Source organism: Prionailurus bengalensis, chromosome B1 (genome assembly GCF_016509475.1).
Source record: "Prionailurus bengalensis isolate Pbe53 chromosome B1, Fcat_Pben_1.1_paternal_pri, whole genome shotgun sequence".
NCBI classification, from domain to species: domain Eukaryota; kingdom Metazoa; phylum Chordata; class Mammalia; order Carnivora; family Felidae; genus Prionailurus; species Prionailurus bengalensis.
In genome coordinates, this window is record NC_057344.1 from 202,956,284 (window position 1) to 202,978,764 (window position 22,481).

General features: G+C 53.9%; 1 protein-coding gene across 9 annotated transcripts in view; it reads right to left on the bottom strand.

Moving 5' to 3' along the window:
• Positions 1-22,481, bottom strand: part of AFAP1 (actin filament associated protein 1) — a 149,555-nt gene that overhangs the window by 92,180 nt on the left and 34,894 nt on the right. For 4 of the 9 annotated variants that reach the window (XM_043573051.1, XM_043573045.1, XM_043573047.1 and 1 more), the window contains exons 2-3: positions 1,731-1,918; positions 1,328-1,443 (exon numbers count right to left, since the gene is read on the bottom strand). The exons of 1 other annotated variant lie outside the window; for it this stretch is intronic. In XM_043573051.1, the coding sequence (XP_043428986.1) occupies positions 1,328-1,358 (31 nt within the window). In that variant the 5' untranslated portion in view covers positions 1,359-1,443; positions 1,731-1,918. Of the gene's footprint in view, positions 1-1,327; positions 1,444-1,730; positions 1,919-5,707; positions 6,399-22,481 lie in introns of those variants that run through there. 4 more of the 9 variants (XM_043573048.1, XM_043573052.1, XM_043573046.1 and 1 more) reach the window with 3 other exon arrangements.

Below are 22,481 nucleotides of genomic sequence, written 5' to 3' on the forward strand. Positions count from 1 at the left end.
CCTTTCCCTGGAAGTCTAAGGGCAGTGTCCACAGGAGCTCCAGAAATGAGGCTCTGATGGACACGTGCCCCGACGCAGGGGTGGCATCGTATGACGCAAACTGCACCAGGTTGCCCTGTGCCCTCTGGCGCGGCCGCTCCTTCTTCCAGCTCTGAGCCCGCTCTCGTAGGACAGGCAAAGCAATCTGGGGTCCAGGGATCCGGCTTGGGTTTCCACGGATGGATCCCGAGTGCCCCTCTCCCCGGGACCCGACTTCTCCACCGCCCCACACTCGCTCTCTCCTTCGCTCGGGAGCCGGGCTGCTTCTCTGGGGCCAGGAAACACACGTGCACCTGACCTCCTGCAGCACTCCCGGCCCGAGCCCTCGTCACGATCCAGGTTTTTCTGTTTTCCCCCGCAGAAGTATCGTCCCTCCTTAGAGACGTTTGCTGGGGAATCAGAGCTCCCGCCAAGTGCCGACCCCGGGCCAGACCCATCGGCACGCGAGCCCTTCGAGACAGAGAAAGGTTATGTTCCAGCCCGAGGTCACAGTGCTCGACATGAGGGGCAGGACGGGAGTCAGAACCAAGTCTGCTCAGTGTCGATGCCTGTGTTTTTCGCACCGTCGCACGGACTGTACCTTTCACTCTCGGCGGAAGAGGACACTCGCTCCTCTGTGTCCACGCTCAAGTAACCTCCTTCCCACGATGGCGACAGGCTCCCCTCACAACCACAGCCTTCTGGCTCATCGCTCAAATGGTGCCTTGCCTAGCTCTCTTACTAACACTGCTTATATGAAAAACCAGAATCTTATAACCGAGGCCAATTCGTTCTCAACTTGCTGACGGAACAAGGAAGGCTCACAGGGTCGGAGACTCACCAAGGGCACGGTCTGCTCCTCTTCCCCAGTTTGTGTGCCCGGAACACAGGCCAAAGGGCGCTGCACTCAGAATAACAACCAGTGTCACCCTCCTCTACAAAATGCTTCCAGTGCATGTCATCCCTTGACCCTCACGATCACGTTGTCTTGGAAATATCACAGGTGGCAGAGACCAAAGAAAAACGGTGAAGAGCCCGATCCAGGCCAGGAAGCAGAGCAAGGCCACGTCCACCCTCGAACCGCCGTGTGGCCCTCTGGGGCTCCCGCCTCCTCTGTTCGACCTCCCAACCCTCACACCCGCCACCCTCCTCTCGGCAGAATGGGAATCACTGAACAATGACTGCGACCGGGACACAGGTGTAGTCACTAGCTTCCAGGAAAAAAAAAAAAAAAAAATTCCCAAATGCCCACACCACACAAAAGATCTGGCTACAGAATTTATGATTCCCAAGGCAACGAGGAAATCACCTGGAGGCATTTCTGGGTACATTCTATGCATCCGAACAGCAAAACTCCCTTCTCCCAAGCAAAAGGATGTTTGCACTAAATCAAGTGACTCTGCTCTTGTGGTGTCTTCCACGGTCCTACAGAAAGAGGGAGAGAATGAGCAAGGCCGGGCAGCACAGCAGACAAAGAGCTGGGTACAGCAACTGGCTTCCTCTGTAGTCCGCCCCTCTACTATTGGAAAGACCTCTAACTCAGGTTTGGTGGTGGCTTGATTTATTTCAACGACAGAAAAGAAATGGGCTATCGTTTGCGCGACCCAAAAACCACTTTAAAGGAATTTTATCCACCTTAATGCCTAAATCACAGAATTTGAATGCCAGACGGATGGGAGGAACCTGGGGCCCAGAGAAGGAGAGTGACTTACCTGCTGAGGTCACAAAGTATTTGGTTAAAAGGCCCCAACCAGGAGCCGGGCGGCCTGACCGCCAGGCCGGAGCGCCCGGGTCTGCACGGAACTGTCTTCTCCACACGCCTCCTCCAGGGGCGAGGACAGAGCTCCCGGGGTCCCCCTGCAGTTTCCCAGGACACCGAGCCACTCGCCGAGGACAAATCCTGCAAGCAACGAGAAATAACGTCCACTACTACGGTCTCCAGGAAGACACGGTTAGCCGCCCAAACCTCCCTCCTCTTTGTCAGGAAGGGCAAGGAACGGTTCGCAGATTCCCGTCACGCAATTTGTCACGGCGGCAGACTGCACACACTGCCACATCCACATTCTCCTCGGTCCGCAAGCTTCGCTGGCGTATACGAGACCCGTGCTGTTTGCACCCTCAGTGATGGTCAGTGTCTCCGGGCAACCACGATGGCGGCTGGGGGGTCTTTTTTTTTTTTTTTTTTAATATTTTTATTTATTTTTGAGAGAGAGAGAGTGTGTGTGTCTGAAGGGGGAAGGGACAGACAGAGAGGGAGACACAGAATCCGAAGCAGGCTCCGGACTCCGAGCTGTCAGCACGGAGCCTGACGCGGGGCTCAAACTCACAAACTGCAAGATCATGACCTGAGCCGAAGTCGGACGCTCAGCCGACTGAGCCACCCAGGCGCCCCAAAGGGGGTCTTTTCAGTGTTAAGTTTTCACCCCAGACTCCTCTCATGTGGTTCTTCCCTCCCAAGTTCTAACCCACTGCATGGAAACTAGACGTGGGTAACTCCCCTTATCTAGGGTCACTTGCAAACAGGTACGGGCTTCTTCCTACTTCCCCAGTGCCCCTGGCTCTCCCCTTCCCAGCCCCAGCGCCCAGCCCCAGCTGGCACCCGGACCTGCCAGGCTCCACGTGTCCTTCTCACCGGGCGGAGCTACGGTCACCGCCTGCTGCCGGCCAGCCCACCCACGATCACCTTGCTGCCATCTCCCCCTCCCTCCCCAAACTGCCAGTCCTCTAGAGCGGAACACACGTCCCGCCTCCTCGGCGAAGACACCCTGGTCATTCCATCCATCCTGACCCCCCTTCCCAGAATCTCTCCGTCCATGTCTCTGCTTGGCCCTCCTCACCCGCCGATGCTTACAAGGAGCCCAGCGTTGGTGGCCACACAAATCAGATCCACAGCCCCGTTCCGAGCCTTCCTAGCCGTGTCACCTTAGGTCAGTGAGTAAGTCCCCCAAACGATCTCATCCTTCACATGAGATGCTGATCATGTATCTCAGTGCGGTAACGAGCGTTAAAGGCGGGGCTCTACGCGCAGAGCCAAGTACCTCACAACTGGCGGCTGGCGGCATTACGCCTGGCGTATGCTCATCTTCCTAGTTCACTGTGCGACCTGGGATCGATGGGATCGATGAGTAGGTAAACACCATGCACATACTTCTTACCTTCCGAAACTATGAAGTCCTTAAATATCTGCCTCCCCTTAAGAGAAGCCATGAAACACTGTCCTATACGACTCTATGCAAATACATTTAAAAGTAGGTGAAATACAGAAGTTCACAGAAAGGAGTACAATTTACCGGATTGTCTTAGAAAGCATACACAGACCAATTTTCCATAGAAGAAGCAGAGAAACGTGCCAAAGAATTAGCCCCACAAATGCAAGCCCCAGGCCCAGATGGTTTTACAGGGGAATTCTACCAAACCTTATATACCAAACCTTACTACACAAATTGTTTCAGAGGGGAAAGACAGAAATTTTTCAAATACTTTCTTTTTTAGAAGTTGGTACAAAACCAATGCCTAAACCCGGCAGAGATAGCGCAAAAAGAGAAAACCGAAATAACGTTACTTACAAATCCCAATGCAAAAATCCTAAATAAAATATTAACAAACAGAAATCAACACAATACATTAATAGCACACCATGACCAAATGGGGTTCATTGCAGCAATGCCAGGATGACTCGGTGTTAGAAAACATGCTAATATGATTCATCATATTAATATCTTCTCTAATGAGATCATGTGATTCTCTCCATAGATCATGAACAAGCATTCAACAAAATTCAATACTCACCCCTAATTTTTTTTAAAAAACCAACGAATGGGAATTGATATATACTTCCTTAGCTTGATAAAATACGTGTAGTAACTCCTATAGGCTGAATGTCTGTGTTCCCCCCAAATGAATGTCTGTGTTCCCCCCAAATTCATGTTGAAACCTAATGCCCAATGTGATAGTACCAGAAGTGGGGCCATTGGGAGGTGATGAGTCATGAGGAGCCTTCTCAAAGGGGAATGGTGCCCGGTACAAAATGGTACACAAGAGGTCCCACAGATCGCTCTTGCCCCTTTCCCCTGTGAGGATGAAAAGCAGGCAGTCTACAGCCCAGAGGAGGATCCTCACCAGAACCCATCCATGCTGGAACCCTGATCGCAGACACGCAGCCTCCAGGGCTGGGAGAGATTACTGTCGGTTATTTACAAGCCTCCTGGTCTATGCTACTCTGGTATAGCAGCCCGAGTGGCCTAAGACACTAACAGACAAACCAAAGCAAGAAGAGGAACCTACTTAGTGAGAAAGACTTCAGGCATTCCCGGAAAGGTTGGAAACAAGTCAAGGAGGCCTGTTCCCTCCACCACGTTTAACACTCTATTGGAAGCGCCAGCCAAAGCAATTAGAAAAGACAGACAACTAGAGACTTACGAATGGAAATGAAACAACAAAATTATCTCTGTCCGCAGCTGATGTGAAATCATTCATGGAAAACCCGAGATAACCAATGATAAAACTACCACAAATAATAAAAAAACTCCGATAAAGTTTTCAATAAAGTTTTGCATGTTAATTCTATACCAAACAAGCATTTAGAAGCAATCAGAAAGTAGAACACTTAAAGTAACTTAAAAAGGAACGTGCACAACCTCCATGAGGAAAACTGAAAGACAAAGAAGTAAATCTGAACAAACAGAAAAGTGCCCCCTTGCCTTCGGAGAGGACAACTTACCATCAGAAAGATGTTAATTCTGTCCACGGTCACAACCAATTTAATGTACCAGCGAGGATGCGGGGATGTCTCAGAACAATGACGAAGGACGGACCCTACCCTCTATTAAAGGTTGCTACCGTTAAAAAGGTGTGATGCAGGCACATATGTTCCCAGGTGGATCAACACAACAGAACAGAAAGTCAACAAACGGACCTGCCTGCGTTCAGATATGTGGCACCTGATACGGGAAGCATCGCAAACAAAGGGGGAAAAGATGGCCCTCCCCCAAACCGGAGTCAGGACAACTGGCAGCCATTTGGAGGAAGACAAAAGATAAATTTAAGTACTTACATCACACACCAGAAGAAACTCCAAAGATACCTGAGAATCAAAATACCAAAGACGAAGCCATTCAAGTCCTCAAAGAAGCAGAAGGCGAATTCTTTTATAACCCCGGCCTGGGAGAAGATTTTCTAACTAGGACTCAAAATCAGATGCCGCAAGAGAACGGGGGTCAGGGAGGCTCCGGAAAGAACAGCACAGATGAGGCAGGGCTCGCACCTGCCTCCCGCGGCGCACATCTCTCCGAGCTGACCGTCTCCAGAGGCTGGGTCGCTGCAGCGCTGGGGAGCCTGTTGCACGAAACCTCCACGGCTCCCCCTCCCCCGGGACCAGTGCACTGGATTTGAGGCTCCAGTTAGGAAGCAGTTTCTAAACCATGGCTGGTCCCGAGACCAACCTCCTTTTCAGAAAATGGCCCTTGTCCCCGACCTCCTTAAGAAGTGACTTTTCCCGACACTGTATCAGATCTCAACCAGCCCCTGCTGATGTTTCCAGAGTCATCGTCTCCACTCCCCCACTCTGCCTCACACTGCGGCAAACGGTACGGTTTCCTACACCCGTCGGGCCCGCTCTTGCCCGCGGACGGTGGCCTCCACCCTGCCCGTCTGTGTCGTGCTACACCTCTCGCGGCCACGCCTCCCTTACCTGGCCGCCCTGCGAGACAGCGCCGTCCCCACCGGGCAGGCCTGCCCTCGGCAGAGTCCACGCCTGACGCAGGAGCGGTGGCTGGACCCGTGTGCCTGCCCCGGCGGGCAGCGGGCGGCCTCACGTCGGGGACCGCCGCGTGACTCCACGGACGCGCACAGTGTGCTTGGCGAATTCGCACGCCCGTTTGTTTCTACATCTCCATGACGGACAAAACTCCTGAGATTCGTGTGGAAGAGAAAGCTGCAGAGAAAAATACCACGGACCGTCCTCTCCTGGTAGCCATGTCTTCCGTGCTATTCTTAGGACATGCGATCAGAAGTGCCGAAGGAATGATTCTGACAGCTTCACGGTCTCCGCCAGGTCGACGCCCGTCTCTGTCAGCAGAGACACTGACAGGAGGACTCGGGAGCGTGCTCGGGAGGGACGGGGCTTGTGTGGCGCTGGAGCAGAGGAGCCGACGCTCCAGCACAGCACAGATATTTTCCCTTATAGGGTTACGGTGAGGACTCTTCATGCAGACTCTGGCAAATCTTTCCACAGGCCCCCGCAGATAATCTCAACGGGCTGCCGAAAGGTCGATCTGAGAAACCTCAGGAAAAGCAGCATAGCCTCGGACGCGGTCTGCCTGGCCAGTTCGCCTCAGCTAGACCACGTCCAAAATTCCTCACGACTCAGACGACCACGATCCGGATGACCGGATGCGGGACCCGACCAAACGTCTTGGGCTCCCGGTGACCTGCCCTACAGCGCGGGGGTAACAACAGTTATGTGCCTCGCGAGACGGCTGGAGATCCAAAGAAGGCTATAAATAAAAGCCTGGGACTTCAGGGGAATTCCATTCAGGCTCGTTTAATTTGATTCTGAAAAGTCAAAGTAAATAAAGTTGCTACTTGTCACTCTCTCGGGTCTGCAGCCCTGGCAGTCAGGGCCCAGTTTCAGCATCGACCGAGAACTGATCCTTATAAGATTTGTCAACCTCCCAGAGGAAAGCTTGCATTTCTACAAGAGTAAGTGCATGCATATATATTCTAAGTCCTGAGACGCTTCCTTTCTGGTCAGAGTGAGCCAGCAAAAAGGCCCCCAAGGGATCGATGTAAAAATCCCCAGCATATTCTTGCAATCATCATAAAAGTCGGATTAACACATGGAGAAAAAATAAAGCGCTGAAGGAAGTATCCTTCTATGATTTTGTAGAATGCAAAGGAGGAGCAAAACCTAGATCTGGAGCTGTCTTCCACAATCATAATAATACATGTAATCTGACCCCCTGAAGCCCTATTCCTAGGCTGGTAGGAGAGACCAGATAAAAGCAAGCTGGTTGCTAGCAAAGGTTCCAGTATGATATTGAGAGCACGGTATTTGCATTCTACGGAATAGAAACTGATTTCAGTAGTGAGTTGTGAAACACCGACCACGCGCAAGACATCGGACTCAGAAGTAACAGCAAGCCCCGACTTCCAACGGTTCACGACGGAGAGCAGCAGATAAACATTTGGACTCGCAATCCTTTATTCTATGAAAGGGAGAGTCGCAGGTTTTCACAAAAGGTGGCATTGGAAGATCCCCACGTCTGCAAAGGTGGCTCTGACAGCAGCATCCAGGAGGAACTGGATAGTGAGACCACTGCACAAACAGGCCCACGGGGCAGGGGATCTGAACGACAGCCCTGGGAGGATGGAGAAGGAAATGTGCTCTATTCACTGCACTATATTTCACATAGTTACTAAAAAAAAAAAAAAAACCTCATGGCACAGATACTTGGGTAACCTAAGCGTGGGGTGTACAATAGTAAGTAACACAAACATGGTCTCTTACACTCAAGTTAGGGAAAAAGAGCCAGAAATGAGGACAGGCACTGTGAACAAAGCATCCAGCCAACAATTGTACGTCACATTTTCTAGCTCCAGATCCCTGCTTCATCTCTGAGGTCCTCTGCCCTTAAGAATGGTTCTGTATTCACAGTGGCCCAAAGGTGAAGCCACCCAAGTGTCCATTGACAGAGGAACAGATAAACCAAGTGTGGGCCATCAGAACAGAATATTATTCAGCCTTAAAAAGGAAGGGAATCCAATCCGGACACCTGCCACCACACGGACGACACCGTGCTAAGTGAAATAAACCAGTGACCGAAGGGCAAATACTGTAGAAGTCCACTCCGATGAGGTCCTTAGGGTATTCAGATCCACAGACACAGAGTGCGGGGGGGGGGGGGGGGGGGGGGCCAGGGGCCGGGGGAGGGGAGGGGAGGGGAGGTAGTGTTTAATGGGGGCAGGGCGTCAGTGTGGGAAGGTGGGAAAGTTCTGGAGACGGAGGGCGGTGATCCACAACAGTGCGGGTGTGTTTAATGCCACTGATTTCTATTCTTGAAAAGGGTTAAAATGGTCAATTTTATCACAATTTTTTTTTTTACTTATTGAGGTATAACTACATAATACTATATTAGTTTCAGGTATATCACACAATCTGTGAATGAATGAATGAATGAAGAATGGCTCCATGTCGCCCACTCACAAACACCCTAGCGCCCCCTGAGCGAAGCTGAGCCTTGTCCAGCAGCCAACCCTTTGCCAGTGTGGCCCCAGCGTCCTCACAGATGGATCACCTTCCACACTCTGCCTGTGTGTGCTTCCGTGCGGCCAGATCCAGCTACTGCTCATTCTTTCCAGAACATTCTTGTGTTCCTTCCTCTGACCTTGGCTCATGTGTTCTGCAATACACCTGCCCCAGCACTCAACTTCTCTCCCAAGCAAGATTTCTGTGGGTGAAACCAAGCACCACCTCGCTCTGCAGACCCTTCCCAGATCATCCCAGGGGACGGCGACCACTCCGGCCTGTGCTTAGGCCCCTCATCCGTCTACTCTCCTGCCAGTTTCTCTGCAAAATAATCAGATGCTCCCTAGCAAGGAACAACTGAAAAGTGAAAGAAAGAAAAAAAAAAAAAAAAAAAACCTCATTCCATTTATAATGGCCTTGAAATATAAGAAATACCTGAGTTGAACAAAGTGTTGTGGAAGACGTATAAACTGTCCACTACGAGACGCTGCTCAGAAAACTGAACGCAAATCTAAATAAAAGGAGAAACACCATATCGCAGAGTGCAAGACTCTGTCGTTAATTCAGCAATTATCCCCCAAGATATTCCAGAGACTCAACACAATCCCAAACAAGGTCCCAGCAGCTTTTGCAAAGAGGAGAGAAAAAAAAAAAAAGATGCTGAATCTAAAGTACATGAAAATGAAACAAACAAGAATAGCCAAACACTGAGGAGAGAAAAACCATGTTGGGGGACTTCAGCGAGCTTCGAGACTTAACTGCCAGCCCACAGCAACCAAGCCCATGCGGTACTGCTGTTAGGAGGGACAGTGAAACAGAGCAAAGTCCCACACGATGGCCAACTGGTCTCGGACAAGGGTGCCAAGTCACTTCAATGGGGAAAGAACGGTCTTCGGAACAAATGGTTCTGAGCAAGTGGGTGTCCCATGGAAGAGTGACTTTCATCCCCAGCATCAAACTGTCTACGAAAATGAACATTCAAATGGATCAGAGGCCTGCAGATAAAAAGGAAAACCACAAACTATCTAGAAATAGAAAAGAAAACGTGCCAGTAATTATTTAGGACTTTGGAGTAGCCCAGGAGCTCTCGGGAGAACACAAAGTACTAACGTAACATTTAGAACTCAGTAAGTTGGGCTTTTGAAAGACATCACTGAGAAAATACTTGCAGTGCACGTTTGACAAAGCACAACAGACTGACTCCTCAGAACGTCCAGAGAACCTAACAATAAACAACAGAGGAGTCCGACAGCCCCACACGCACAAAAGACACAAACGGCCAGTGAGACGTGGGCACCACCAGTCACCGGGGTGAAGCTAGTTAAAATCACGACAGGACACGCCTCTACGTGCAGCACGATGACCAGAGCTCGCAAGACTGGCGGCATCAGGCACAGACAAAACCGCGAGCGCGTGGCGCACTGGCACTTTCCTGGAAGGAGGCTCCGTGGTGCAGCCACTCCAGAGAACAGTCTGGCAGCTTCTCCTAAAGTGAAACGTGCATCTCCCGTGGGGTCCGATAAATCCACCGCGCGTGTCTGCACACAAACGTTAGCGGCTTCGCTCAGAACAGCCAAACGCTGCCCTTGGCCTAGAGATCACTAGCAAATACCCAGATAAACCATGACGCGTTCACACAACAGAGTATTTGGTCGCAATCAAAAGAAACCAACTATCCATTTGCGCCACTTGTGAAGGAAGCACAAAGAGGCACACTACACGATTCCATTTTCATGCAATTCTAGGATCAGCAAAGTGACAGAAAGCAGGTGGGGGTGGGGGGGGGGGAACGGGTTGCCCTGGTCTGAGTGGGCGATGGACCCGTCCTGCTGGATTCCGGATTGCCGGGGCTCCAACCAGGGCGGGGCGGGCTGATCACGTGACAGGCACAGAGTTCAAGGTCAGAGAAAAAGACCCCACCTAGTCAAGGCGGAACCACACGAAACAGGAGATACTCTGCACACTGAATCTGATAATGCCAGACAAACGGGAGAAAACCGAGGTAAATGGGATGTGAAGAGATTCTGCCGCACGGCAGAGAGGGAACAGGAGCATGGACTGGCTCGGCACAGCAAGGGCTAATTCCAGTCTCCTAAGGAGGGAAACAGGGCTCCTAACCACAGGCGCAGAGACTCAGAAAGTTCCGGGGAACGGAGTTGTGTCTTCATCACCATACAGCTGCTCGGAACTTCATTCACGAATGCGTTCTCCTTCTAGTCCACGGAAGGAACAAAAACAAACAAAAGGGGAAAGAAAGGCAGACTGAACTCGTAAGCCGGGTCCGACTCAAACAAGCGAAGGCTTTATTCTCTCCCAGGCCACTGCTGAGGCCGACCAGGTTCGGAGGGGTCACGGCCGACACGGCTGCAGGGGCCAGGGGACAACCCGCACCCTCGCCAGCTCTGCCTTCCCCCAGGGGCGAGAGGTTCCTGCTCACGTACGAAGCCCTCCAGCAGGAGGTCAAGGCTCCGCGAAAAGCGGCGCACAGCCGCCCCTGTCCAGCAAGCATGGAGGGGCCCGCGTGAAGCCCGGTCCCCGCGCACCTGCGGGGAGGCAGGGCCAGGCCAGGTGCAGGGGCGCGGGCGCCCGCCTCCCCCGCCAGCCGCTGCCTCCTCACAGAGTTCCGGGGGCAGGCAGCGAGGTACGGAGCCCACCCACCCTCTCTGGGCACATCTGTCTCCCCGCTGACTCGGTTCCCTCTTCAGGGAGAGGCTCCTAAAGCTGGGCAGTATCTCACCTGATACTATGCGGGGTGGTTTTTTTTTTTTTTTAAGTTTTATTTATTTTGAGAGAGACAGAGAGAGAACATGAGCAGAGGGAGGGGAAGAAGGAGAGTGAGAGAGACAGAGACAGAGAGAGAGAATCCCAAGCAGGCTCCATACTTAGCATGGAGCCCAAAGTAGGGCTCGATCCCACGACCCTGGGATCATGACCTGGGCTGAATCAGAGTCAGATGCTGAATCACCCTAGCCACCCAGGCGCCCTTAATACTATGGTTTTATGAACACAGACGCTGAAGCTAGGGGAGGAGCAGGGACTTTCGGGCCAAGAGCACAGAAAGGACCGACAGAAGAGTCTAGTTGCCCAGAAGGTTCTCTTTCTCTGAAACAACCCTACCTCCATAACCCGCGGGGACGGTGCTAACTCAGGGCACAGAAGAGGCCGGGCACCACCTCCGAATGCAGAAGCTTCGCTTTAAAAGACCCCGAGGCCTCTCCACACAGAATGAAAGATGAGCCTCTGGCCCACGAGGCAGCCACCAGCTGCCGGCTCAGAGAGCCCAAGGCCCTGCAGATGTCCCCAGTGACTGCCGGGACAGAGGGTTCGTGGGGGAGGGGCGGCTAGGAGGTTCCAGAGTGGGGAAGCTGCTCGCAGACCTCGCTCTCCCCAGGCGGTGGGAGAAGGGCAGGCGGAGGGAGAGGGAGGCCCACGCCAGCTGCAAGAGCCCACGTTTCCAGGAACGGAGACAAGGGATGTTTCCTCCTAAGCTCCACCTTTTTCGCTTCCGGCTAGATGGTCCGAGCCCTGCAGCCACACTTACCTGAGTCATCTGAGACGCGGCTTTGGACGACCCGCGGACATTGGGAGGCAGGGCCCCAGGACACCGAGGACAGTGCCCTCAGACTCCAGACGTGCCCACCGGGCGAAGCCGGCTCACCTCCCACAAACTCGAAGCGGTCCTCCCCGAATTCAAGCTCTTCCCTACACCGCTTCTGCAGCTCTACGGTGACCACGCATTTCAGATGGCTCCCCTGGCCCCGCCAGCTGTGCCCGAAACGCAGTCCTCGGTCAAAAGCGGGAAGGGAGGAGAGGGCACGTGTGAGGACGGGGAATGGACGGCAGGGGCAGGGGGCAGGATCAAAGCGCACGCCAGAAAAAGACCAAATAGAATTCTCGCAACCAGGGGGAGCTTTAGTCAAACGCTGGCTGCCATCCACGGCTCGTATTATACAGGAGAGACTGAGGCACGAGAGAGCAAGGCAGTGTGCCCAGTGACGCCCCAGGGGGGAGGGGGGGCAGTAACTTCTGCCTCGTATTGTTTCGCTAGTCTAGAACTTTCTACGCCACTCTGCATTAGCGGGCCGGACAGCCCCTCTCTGTCAGGAAAATAACAGTCGGTGACGACTCTCGTGTCTGTAAAGACACAGAGTTGCCTTCACAGCTCTCATGTTGCAGAATTATATTTTAATATTAAAAAACCAGAGATAAAAGTATTTTTAAAATGCTTCCTCCCTGTCCTCCAGACTGGAACTCTCACTCTGCCGGGGGGGGGGGGGGGGGGGGGGTTCCTGTGGAAATGCAGATTCTGATTCCACAGGTAAGGGGGCCCCGCGGGGCTGCGTTCCTAAGGAGCTCCCAGGTGCCGCGATCCTGCTGGGTCCGGTCCCGCCGGGCCCGAACCCGGCCCTCACTGAGTCTGCAGACCCAGTGGACCAGCCGGCCAGCCAGCAGCAGGGCTCCTGGAAGAAATCGGGACAGCGTTGCTGCCGTGAAGCCTCCTCCCACCCACAAGCGGGGCGGGACGCTCACCGCAAACTGGATTCAAGCCTCCAGCAAAGTCATCAGGAGAGGGGACGGTTAGCCCAGGAAGGTTAGCCCAGGAACGACGCCCCCAAAGACACGTTTGGCCTCTGGCTAAACTCCGAACGGCCAGGTCCAACCAGACTGAAAAGACTTGGTAGCACGGCTCGAACTGCAGCCTCCCGCCTCTCAGTGGGGACAAACCCACCGCGGGCCCAATCTGGCCCGAAGCCTCTGTTTGCACACAGTTCGGTTGGCACCCAGCCACGCCCACTCACCCCTGGTCCACGGGGGCGGCTACGGGAGCCTAAAGCCTAAAATCTTCTCCACGTGGGAAGGGGGTTCAGGGAAATGAGGTCCAGAAAAGCGAGCCTGAAAGCCAAGGGCCATCATACGATCCCAACACTGCAGAGGCGGTCGCGACAGGGCAAGGGTTTGGTTTGGATTTGGTTTTGTTTTAATGTTTATTTTTAAGAGAGAGAGAGAAAGAGTGCAACCAGGGGAGGGGCAGAGAGAGAAGGAGACACAGACTCTGAAGGAGGCTCCGGGCTCCGAGCTGTCAGCAGAGCCTGACATGGGGCTCGAACTCATGAGCTGTGAGATCGTGACCTGAGCTGAAGTCAGAAGCTCAACCTACGGAGCCCCCCGGGCGCCCCCAGGGCAAGGACTTGTGAGGCAAGTCTGCTAAGAGCTGAAACACAATCGGAAATGGAAGACCGAATCCGCTTCTGAGGCTCACGTCTTCCTGCTGCCAGTGTGGAGCCGGCCTCACAGGGACACCGGCTGAACGTGACGTGCACCCGAGTCACCTGCCCCCACAACTGCTCTTGCCCCGCATGGAAACCTGACTCACAGTGAGGGAGCAGCCCAGCAGCGGAGAAGCTGGCGTTAGGGCTTCGGGTGAATTTGGTCCTATCGTCTGGTCATCGCGAAGGGCCAAGGCCGCGGGCTCTACCTCCATCCGGGTCCCTCTGTGCTCCTCTGGGGCTCCTGACAGCAGGAACAGAACCGAGGCTCAGACCGCACGGGGAGCGCGGGGCCGACGGGTCTGTCTGCGGGGAAAGCAGACTGAAAGGCCATCTGTCGCCCTGCCCCTACCCCCTGGCAGATGGGGCCCCCACTGCGCCCGTGTGGATGGGGAGGGCCGGTGGGCACCAAAGGCTGGGTGACATATGTCTGTGTGTCAATGGAAGTCAATTAAAGGAGACGGTTGGCCTCACAATAGCTTCTCGGGGTCTGGAGCTGCCAGCTCCCAGGACACATGAGATTCGGGTTCTGACAAAATGCAATGACGAAATCGTGGTCACACACAGAACCAGCGGACTCCGGAGTTGAAGCCACTGGCTCGAAATTCCACTCCCCCACCTCCGAGCTGTGGCCTCGAGGACACGGCGACATCACCGCTCCTCCCTCTGCAGAATGGGAAGGAAGGACGGGGCCTCGCCACCAGGGCTCTGCTGAGATGTGCCTGGTGAAACATTTAGCACCGGATAAGCCGTGAGCAAGCCGTGACCGCTACCATCACCATCATCAGTGTAATTATCTGTTAAAGAGCATTTTGTAAAGTTTAATCTCTGCTTTAAAGGGCAGGTACAAGGATTAAACGAGACGATAGCAACTTGCCTACAACGGAGCAGCGGCTACGCAGTCCGGCCTCAGTAAACCGTAGTCTGCCCGGAGACACCAAGCCTCACCTCCCCTGTAGAGGTCACGAGAGCCCCCCCCAACCTAGTGAGAACCCCTCTTCCAACACGTCATAACGCTGCTTTAAATGACGGTAGAATCTGCGGAGACGTTATTTCACAGAAGAGGAAAGGACTTCCTGGAAGGGTAAGTCGCTCGAAGACACAAGGCTCGCAAGTGACAGAGTGACCACAGCAACCTCATAAAAGTACCAGCAACTTCAGGAACCCCCAGCCCAGTAATCCTGGCTTCAGTAAAGCAGAAAACTATGCCGTCACGTTACCATTTCCGCGTGAAAGTGTGTGTCCCTCTTCGAAGTAGTTCTTTTCAAAGTCGATGCAAAGGGCCCTATTCCTGCAGGAAAACATGTCCCTCACAGTGTCCAAAATACAGCATAAGCCACAATTCAGAGATTTCTAACACACATTTAGTTTTCCGGGTGTAGGATGTTAACCCGCCCCCCAGGATGAGGATCCAGAGGATACAGAATGAACTAAGTCCTGCTCACGCCATCGTGACAAACCATCTAGAGGAAACCTTACTTAATCCACCAGCTCCCTCCAAAGAGGGGTCTACACCGCCCCCAACTCCCTTCCTCCCCACTGTGCTGGGCTCCCACGTCCCGCCGCCCCCACCCCAGACCGGCTCCCATGGAGTCACAGTGACATCTGTCCTCACTTCATCGACGGGATGGCATCTGACCACACCCCCATCGCCCACCCTCTGGACACGGTTTCTCCTGTGTTTCCCGAGATACCTCTTCCTTCCCTTCGGTTGACGGGCCTCCTCCGCTACTGCCACGCATCTTCCTGGACCCGGGGCTTTTTCCCTCATCATCACACTCATCCGGGTGATTTCCTCCGACTCCATGAATCTAACTACCATTTGTCATGGCCCCTAAATTCCCGTCTTGAGCTGAGACCCCGTCCACACTTCCAGCTGCCCTCTGTGGGGAAACAGAGCTGAATCCAGCCTTCCTGAGGAATGCCGGAGAGATGGGATCGATGCAGGAGACACTCGGGCGCAGGGGACAGGGTGGTGACAAACAGCTGTGAAAGCGAAGGCCAGGGGACACGGATGGCGCATTAGGAGAACCAGGACATGAGAGGGAGCTCAGTGTACCTGCCGATGTGAGGCAGCTGCTGTCCACAGTGGTGGACACCGTGTGACACGGGCAGGCCCCGTCCCGCAGGAGTGACACTCTACACCTTTGTGGCCTCTTTGCTTGTGAACCAAATCAGCTAATCCTATGTGAATTGCTCATGTTCTTTGCGGTCTTGCTTTCTGCTCCTCCCCGCCTCTCCCCCTGCCCCCCGCACTCCAGGGCCTCTGGGCTTGGACCTCAGTCTTAGCCCTGCCACCAGCCACCGACCCCCTGGCCCGAGGGCTCCTGCTGGCCCTTCCCCATCTTGGTAATGGCATCGCTGGCCCGCCAGTCACTCAGGCCAAAGCCCACGAAGCCTCTCACCCAACCGGTCAGCACATCTTACGGGGTCTCCTTTGAAAACACAGCAGACTACCCGCTTCTCACCTCCCTTGTCATTCCCCACCAGGCCCAACCTCTGCGTTCGCCAGCCCAGGTTGCTGAGAGAGCTCCCAACCCACCTCCTCTCCACTTCTTCTCCTCGCCCCTGCAACCTAGCCTCACTAGAAACAGTTGGGAACGAATGAATGAACGAACGAACGAATGAACGAATGAATATACACACACACACAAACAAGACAAAGAAAGAGAGGGAGGGCGGAAGCACAAATCTAAGATGTCTGGGGAATCCGCTGAAGAGCATACAGGAATTCTTTGTGTGATTTTTGCAACTTTTCCCTGAGTCTGAGGTGTTTCAAATGAAAGAGTGAAAAACAAAACCAAACGAAACTCACTCCCTCCTTCTGAGTCCATCCTGTCTCCCTGCAGCCCCCCAACTGGGGGGACCCCTCCGCTCAGCCCCGCTGGTTTTCAGAAAACGGTAAAGAGCCCTTGTCTTTCTTTGGTCTCACCGAGCTTGGCAAGGGGGGTGTAAAAATAGCGGACGCAGGACCCACAGACTGTCCTGTGAGAGCTCTCCGTTTAACGGGAAGGACAGATACACAAGCAGAGAATTTCAGAATGACGTGACGCGTGCTATGGCGGGGACGCAGGGTTACAGGGACACGCAGCTCGGCGAGGCGGTCCAGAACCTCAGTCCTGTGTCTTGCAGGCACCCCGCGACCACGCTTTCAAGGCTCTGTGCACATGTGTGCGCCCAGGCCATCCACTCCCTCAGGGCCAGTCCCAGGGGCAGCAGGAATACGGGCCCAGCTCAATAAACCGTGGACGAGTGAGCAAGCAGGTCAAGAACAGCTCGTCCAGCAATACTCAGTAACACAACAAGACGGTGTGCAAACCACGCTTTTCTGGTTGGAAGCAAGGCTCGGTTCGCAAACCGTCTCTCCCCAGAAGGGCAGAAGTCAAGGCGTTCTTTACCACCATGCACGCCGAAGGCTCCCTGTGCAGGACAAAGTCCCATCGTTATCCAACAGCGCGCACGGCCGATAAGCCTCAGCCTCGCTCCCACCCCCGGGGCCTGATAAAGCGAGCTCTGGAAAACCCTGATCATTGTGGGGGTGGCTCCCAGCCCCAAGAGCCTCCAACACCAGAAGCCGAGGCCGGCAGGCCGACTGCGGACAACAGATAACTGGGAGGTAAGAACAAGAGGGCCAGTGGGCTGGGAAAGTGCTGGAAGCAGGTAAGGCAAACAGAGACCTGACAGCGGCCGCCCGGGGCCCAGGGAGTTAAGAAGGAAGTTGTGTGTGTGCATGTGGGGTGGTGGGATCAGTGTGGGGGTTGTGGGGGTGAGTGTGGGGTGTGCGTGTGCGTGGGTGTGGGGTGTGTGCGTGTGAGGGGGTGTGAACGTGGGGGCGAGTGGGGGGCTGTGCGTGGAGGGGACATCATCCGGAGTCTGACTGGCAGGTGGAACAGTGATGGGTGAACAATTGGGTTGAGAGCACCTGGCTGGGTCTCGCTCGCTCGCGGTCCACACCGATCCAAGTGCACGTACCTCCTTAAGCGCGAGCCACAGCAAACGCCTCCGGCGGCCCTGCCAGGAGAACGTCTAATTCACATACGTGGCCAGGAACAACACCGCCACTATCACATTAACACCGAATAAATCCTGACTGCCTACAGCCCACAAGAATGACACCCTTGGCGACTCCGGTTATCACAGAATCCTCCAGAAATCTGTAACGCTGCAAGGAGAGGCCGTAAAGAACACGCCACACACCAGAGCGCCTCCCATGCTGCCCTTGCATAAACGTCTCCACCGCAGGGGAGCCCGGGGGGCTCAGGCGGTTAAGCGTCTGACTTCCACTCAGGTCATGATCTCACGGTTCGTGGGGTCAAGCCCTGCATCGGGCTCTGTGCTGACAGCTCGAAGCCTGGAGCTGCTTCGGATTCTGTGTCTCCCTCTCTCTCTGGCCCACCCTGCTCACGCTCTGTCTCTGTCTCTTTCAAAAATGAATGAACATGCAAAAAATTTAAAAAACAAAACATAAAAATAAATTCCTCTAGTGCAGTCAATTTAGCAAACTGTCCTCCTAGTATCTCTGTGCCAATGGCCACTCTTCCACAGCTGCAAACTTAATGCTAACTCCAGAGACACCCCCCACGAGGGCAGAAAAGTGGCCCAGCCAAACAAGCTGGAGAATGCACTGGCAGCAGGCAGACCACCGCCCCCGTCCCCGCCTGCCCTGCTCCCCCCAGGCAGGCTCTGACCAGAGTAGCCTTGACAAGTAAACCCCCATGAACGCGGCACCCAGAGTGTGATTCTGAAAGCCTGTCGTACAGCCCACGAGAAACGGTAAGCGGGACCTTGAAGTCCACGAAGTGCATCCACGTTGCCGTGCGTGGACTCGGGAGTCTGGTCACACAGCCACGACGCGGTTAACTCGGCGAAACTCAACAACGAATGACGGACTAAATATGTGCAGGACGCAGAGGAAGCAGGACTTCCAGGCTCGAGAAGCAGGTCCAAAGGCGGCCTGGCTGCGAGGCTGCAGTGAAAGGGTGGCACGGCCTGGTCCAGGACCCCGGTGGCAGGACTCACCTCCCCGAGGAGCGCCACAGTGTCTTCCACAGGGCTGAACGCAGCTGCAGGCCTGCCGCACGAGGAGGGACATGACCGTGGCACTTGAAACGTGACTGCGAGGCCAGATTCCAAGTCACACGTGGGATGTGGGTGCGTGTCCGCCTGCACCCAGTAGGGACACGGAGGAAGTGCCCAGTCACTAGATGCCAGCGCGCCTGTTACCCCTCCACTCCCTTCCTCCGCTGTCATTCCACGTCAAGTCCCTGACTTCCCTCTGACACCACATTTGAGGAATCACATATTTTCCCGTGACTTTCCCCCATGATTAAAATGCCCAGAGCATCCTGACGAAGCGATCTCTCCTGCCACCGTTGTGGCCTCCAGTTTTATAGAACGACGTGCATTCGGTGCCACTCGGTGACCAGACCGCAGCAGCTGGCAAGGCTGGCCCCCGCAGGACGGCAGGCGGGCAGTGGGGCCACTTTTCAGGCCACAGTCCTACGCAGCTCAGGGAAGCCGTGGCCAGACCGCCCCCTTTGAGGAGAGCCCAGAGGAGCGGGAACAGGTAGGGAAGGTAAGCAGGAGAGCAGGTGCACAGCCTGTGGTGAGAAAGGCAGGGAGCACGCCGGCCCGGAGAGCACCTGTGGATTTTTACACAAGGCGGTGGGGGTGCTGGGCCAATTCTGCTGCTGCCTTTTAAACACTGCTGTAAAATCCGCACTTGCACAAAATTAAGGGATATTGTTTTAATAAGTGTTCCTCTCGGTGCTCGGCGTCACTCCTGGGTAATCATTCAGAAACTCCAGCTTACGTTCTAAGGCTCACATCCTCGTGCAAAGTGCCAGGGACCATGCAGCGGAGTACGGACACCTCTTCGCGCATCGATCAATAATATGCTCAATTACCCATTAAAGAAGACCTTAATTAGCTTACGTACACTTGAAATGCGGATTTGAAATACATACAGAAGACAGCCATCTGACAGCTTTGCCTCAGAATTTTGGATGGCATAAATAACCCGTCGTGATTCCAAAACAATCAGCAACCTATCTTCACTGACTGCAGGAGAGCAACCCTTCTGGACCCAGCGTGAAAAAGAGCCCAGCTGGCGAGGGGACAGATCACGATCAGTTCTCTGTGAGCTCAGCCAGCCTCCGGGTCCAACATAATGCGCGGAAGTAAAGAGCTGTCAATGACCGAACATCTAACTACGTAGCCCGCCTCGCCATCTGCTTCTGCTGCCATTTGAATTTAAAATTAATGAGGCCACCATTAGAGGGCAGATTTGGTGTTTGCACCTGCTGTTCTCAAATTATGCGTAACGACTGGCCACACAATGGTTCAAGCTGTACCTTACACAGGAGTCCAAAGTGCTTAAATTCCAGGCTGAGAATAAAATAAAAATGGCAATTGTCTATCTGACATTTCCCCTTTTTCTCAAGTCGCTGTTCCCCAAACGCCTTCTTTTGTACTGTTTTATAAAACTTAGGAGAAAAGATAAGGTATTGGGAAATTTAAAGGCATGGTAAAAAAAAAAAATCACTACTTTCTCTAGGTACAAGACTTGTGAACATGATTCTAGGTTGCTGGGTTTTTTTCTCTGCCCCCGTGACATCGGGGTACGTTTCTCCCCCATTACTGCATATTCAGAGTCAGGGAGGATGCTCCGAGCTATAAGGCGGGCGGTGAGGTGAGCAGTTGAAAGGCTCTGGCCCCCGTGCAACCAGGCGACGCTGGCCTAGCCACTTTCTGGTGCCTCACGCCACATTTTCCACCTGCACCGGGATGAAAGGGCTGTGGTGCCGAGCCCCAGCAACGCTGCACACGCACACACGTGGCAGCTGTGACCATCAGCTCATTTCCCGAAGACGTGGTCTACACGTTTCCGCTCACGCACCCCGCCCTCCTGCAGCGTCAGTATGTGGGCTGACGACACATCCCGCAGCCACCCGTGCGGCCCCAGCGGCTCACGGCCTCCACGCCCTCTACTCGCCGCTTCTAAAAGCCTGTTTCAGGACACGGCACAAGAGCAGCCGTTTCCGCCAGCACGTTCACGCAACAGACACTCATCGTCGGTGCGCCAGGACGGCCGACAGAGCAGCGGCCGTGAGACAATAACCCAGGTCTTCGAGCCCACGTTTTTGTAGGTGCGAACAGACAAAGGGAGGGATCAAAGCCGGAGAGGACAAGGCGACCGGAAAGAGGAGAAAAGGGTCTCCGCCCCACCCGCACAGATGCTGACATTATGACAGGTCAACGGGGAATAGGACAGACTGACAAAAGCCTATGTAAAGTGACACGATGCTCCCTCGATTCCTCTCTTAATGGAAACAGGGGGCGGGGGGGGGGGGGGACAAAACTGTTTTAAGACGGTTACGGTTTCGGATTTCAGATGTCTGACCATCAAACTCACGCATTTCAAGGAAAACCCGTAAGCCATATGGCCGACGGCAGAACGCCTTCTTTTAAGAGAAGCTCTGAAATACGGGCCGATGTGTCTGTTTATGGGACGCGTTGAGCCCGTGCTCAAGCAAACCGTGCCAACGGAACCGTCCGCGTCTTGCTGGATCTGCCAGCTTGCCACACACGGCCTTCCACGCCTTTTCCGACTGTTTATAAAGAGCGCAAACACCCAGAGTCACAAATCGAGGCAAGCTGGCCCTTCCACGGCTGCCGCTGTGATCCAGCAAACGGCAAGGGGCCAAATCGACACGCGCACACAGCACACGGGGGCTGCTGGGTGGGTGGATCCGGACCGGCTGGTTCTCCTTTAAGGTGGAAAGGAACAGGGGAGGAACCTTCTCTCCGCACAGGGCAGGCGGCGCTGTGTTGTCTGGAAACTTCTGCTTCCCGTGTCCACCTGCTCCTCCTCGTAATGCCACGGCTGGCGTGTTTGCTGCATGTCCTGGGGCCCTCCCAGCAGCCCCGCCACGGGGACCCTAGCCACACGAACGAGCCTCCGCTCCCATCACACACGGGGTCACACGCGAGGAGAGAGCCCCGTCCACGGCCAGAGTCTCCTGACACCCAAAGCAATTCTTCTCCATCACATTTCTACATGGGGCTGAATTCAGACCCTTTTTACTACTACCACAGCCCAGAGACAATGATACAGCGGAAGCCAAGATGACCCATTCACGTTCTCTTTCTTCTCGAATGTTGAATTTATTTTTTTTTTAATTTTTCTGATGTGTATTCATTTTTGAGAGAGAGAGACAGAAGGTAAGTGGGGTAGCAACGGAGAGAATGGAGACACAGACTCCGAAGCAGGTCCAGGCTCAGAGCTGTCAGCACAGAGCCCGACGCGGGGCTCGAACTCGTGAATTATGAGATCTTGACCTGAGCCAAAGTCGGACGCTTAACCGACTGAGCCACCCAGGCGCCCCTCGAATGTTGAAGTAATTTATTACGCACTCAGGAGGGGCCAGGCTTTGAGTTTTATCTCACTGAACTCTTATTACAACCCTACAAAATCAGTACCATTTAATTCCCCAATTTGCAGATGAGGAAACTGAAGCACAGAAAGATTAAACAATTTCTCTGTGGTCACAGATCATTTCGTGTTTTCCCCAATTTTCAAAAGGGCATACTGCTTTCATTACAAGTGTTAAAATTTAAATGTAACTAAGACTCATGAAATAATCACATAGCGAATATTCGGATTCGGATCCATACAAAACAGTGAAATTCTCCCACCACTATAATCTCCAATCCCAACCCCTTCCTCCGAGACAGCCGGTGCTGACCACGTTACACATCCCCCCAGAGCTGCCTCCATGGGTGTAGAAAGAAGCACGCTGCACACACACGAGTGAGAGACCATCCATCACTGCTGTATCGCCCGAGGGGCTTGGGGGGCTTTAGCGACTGCACCCACCACAATCCATGGCACGCCTTCCCGACCACCTCACATAAACCATCAAAGTAAAGACTCGGCTTGTCCCACAAAC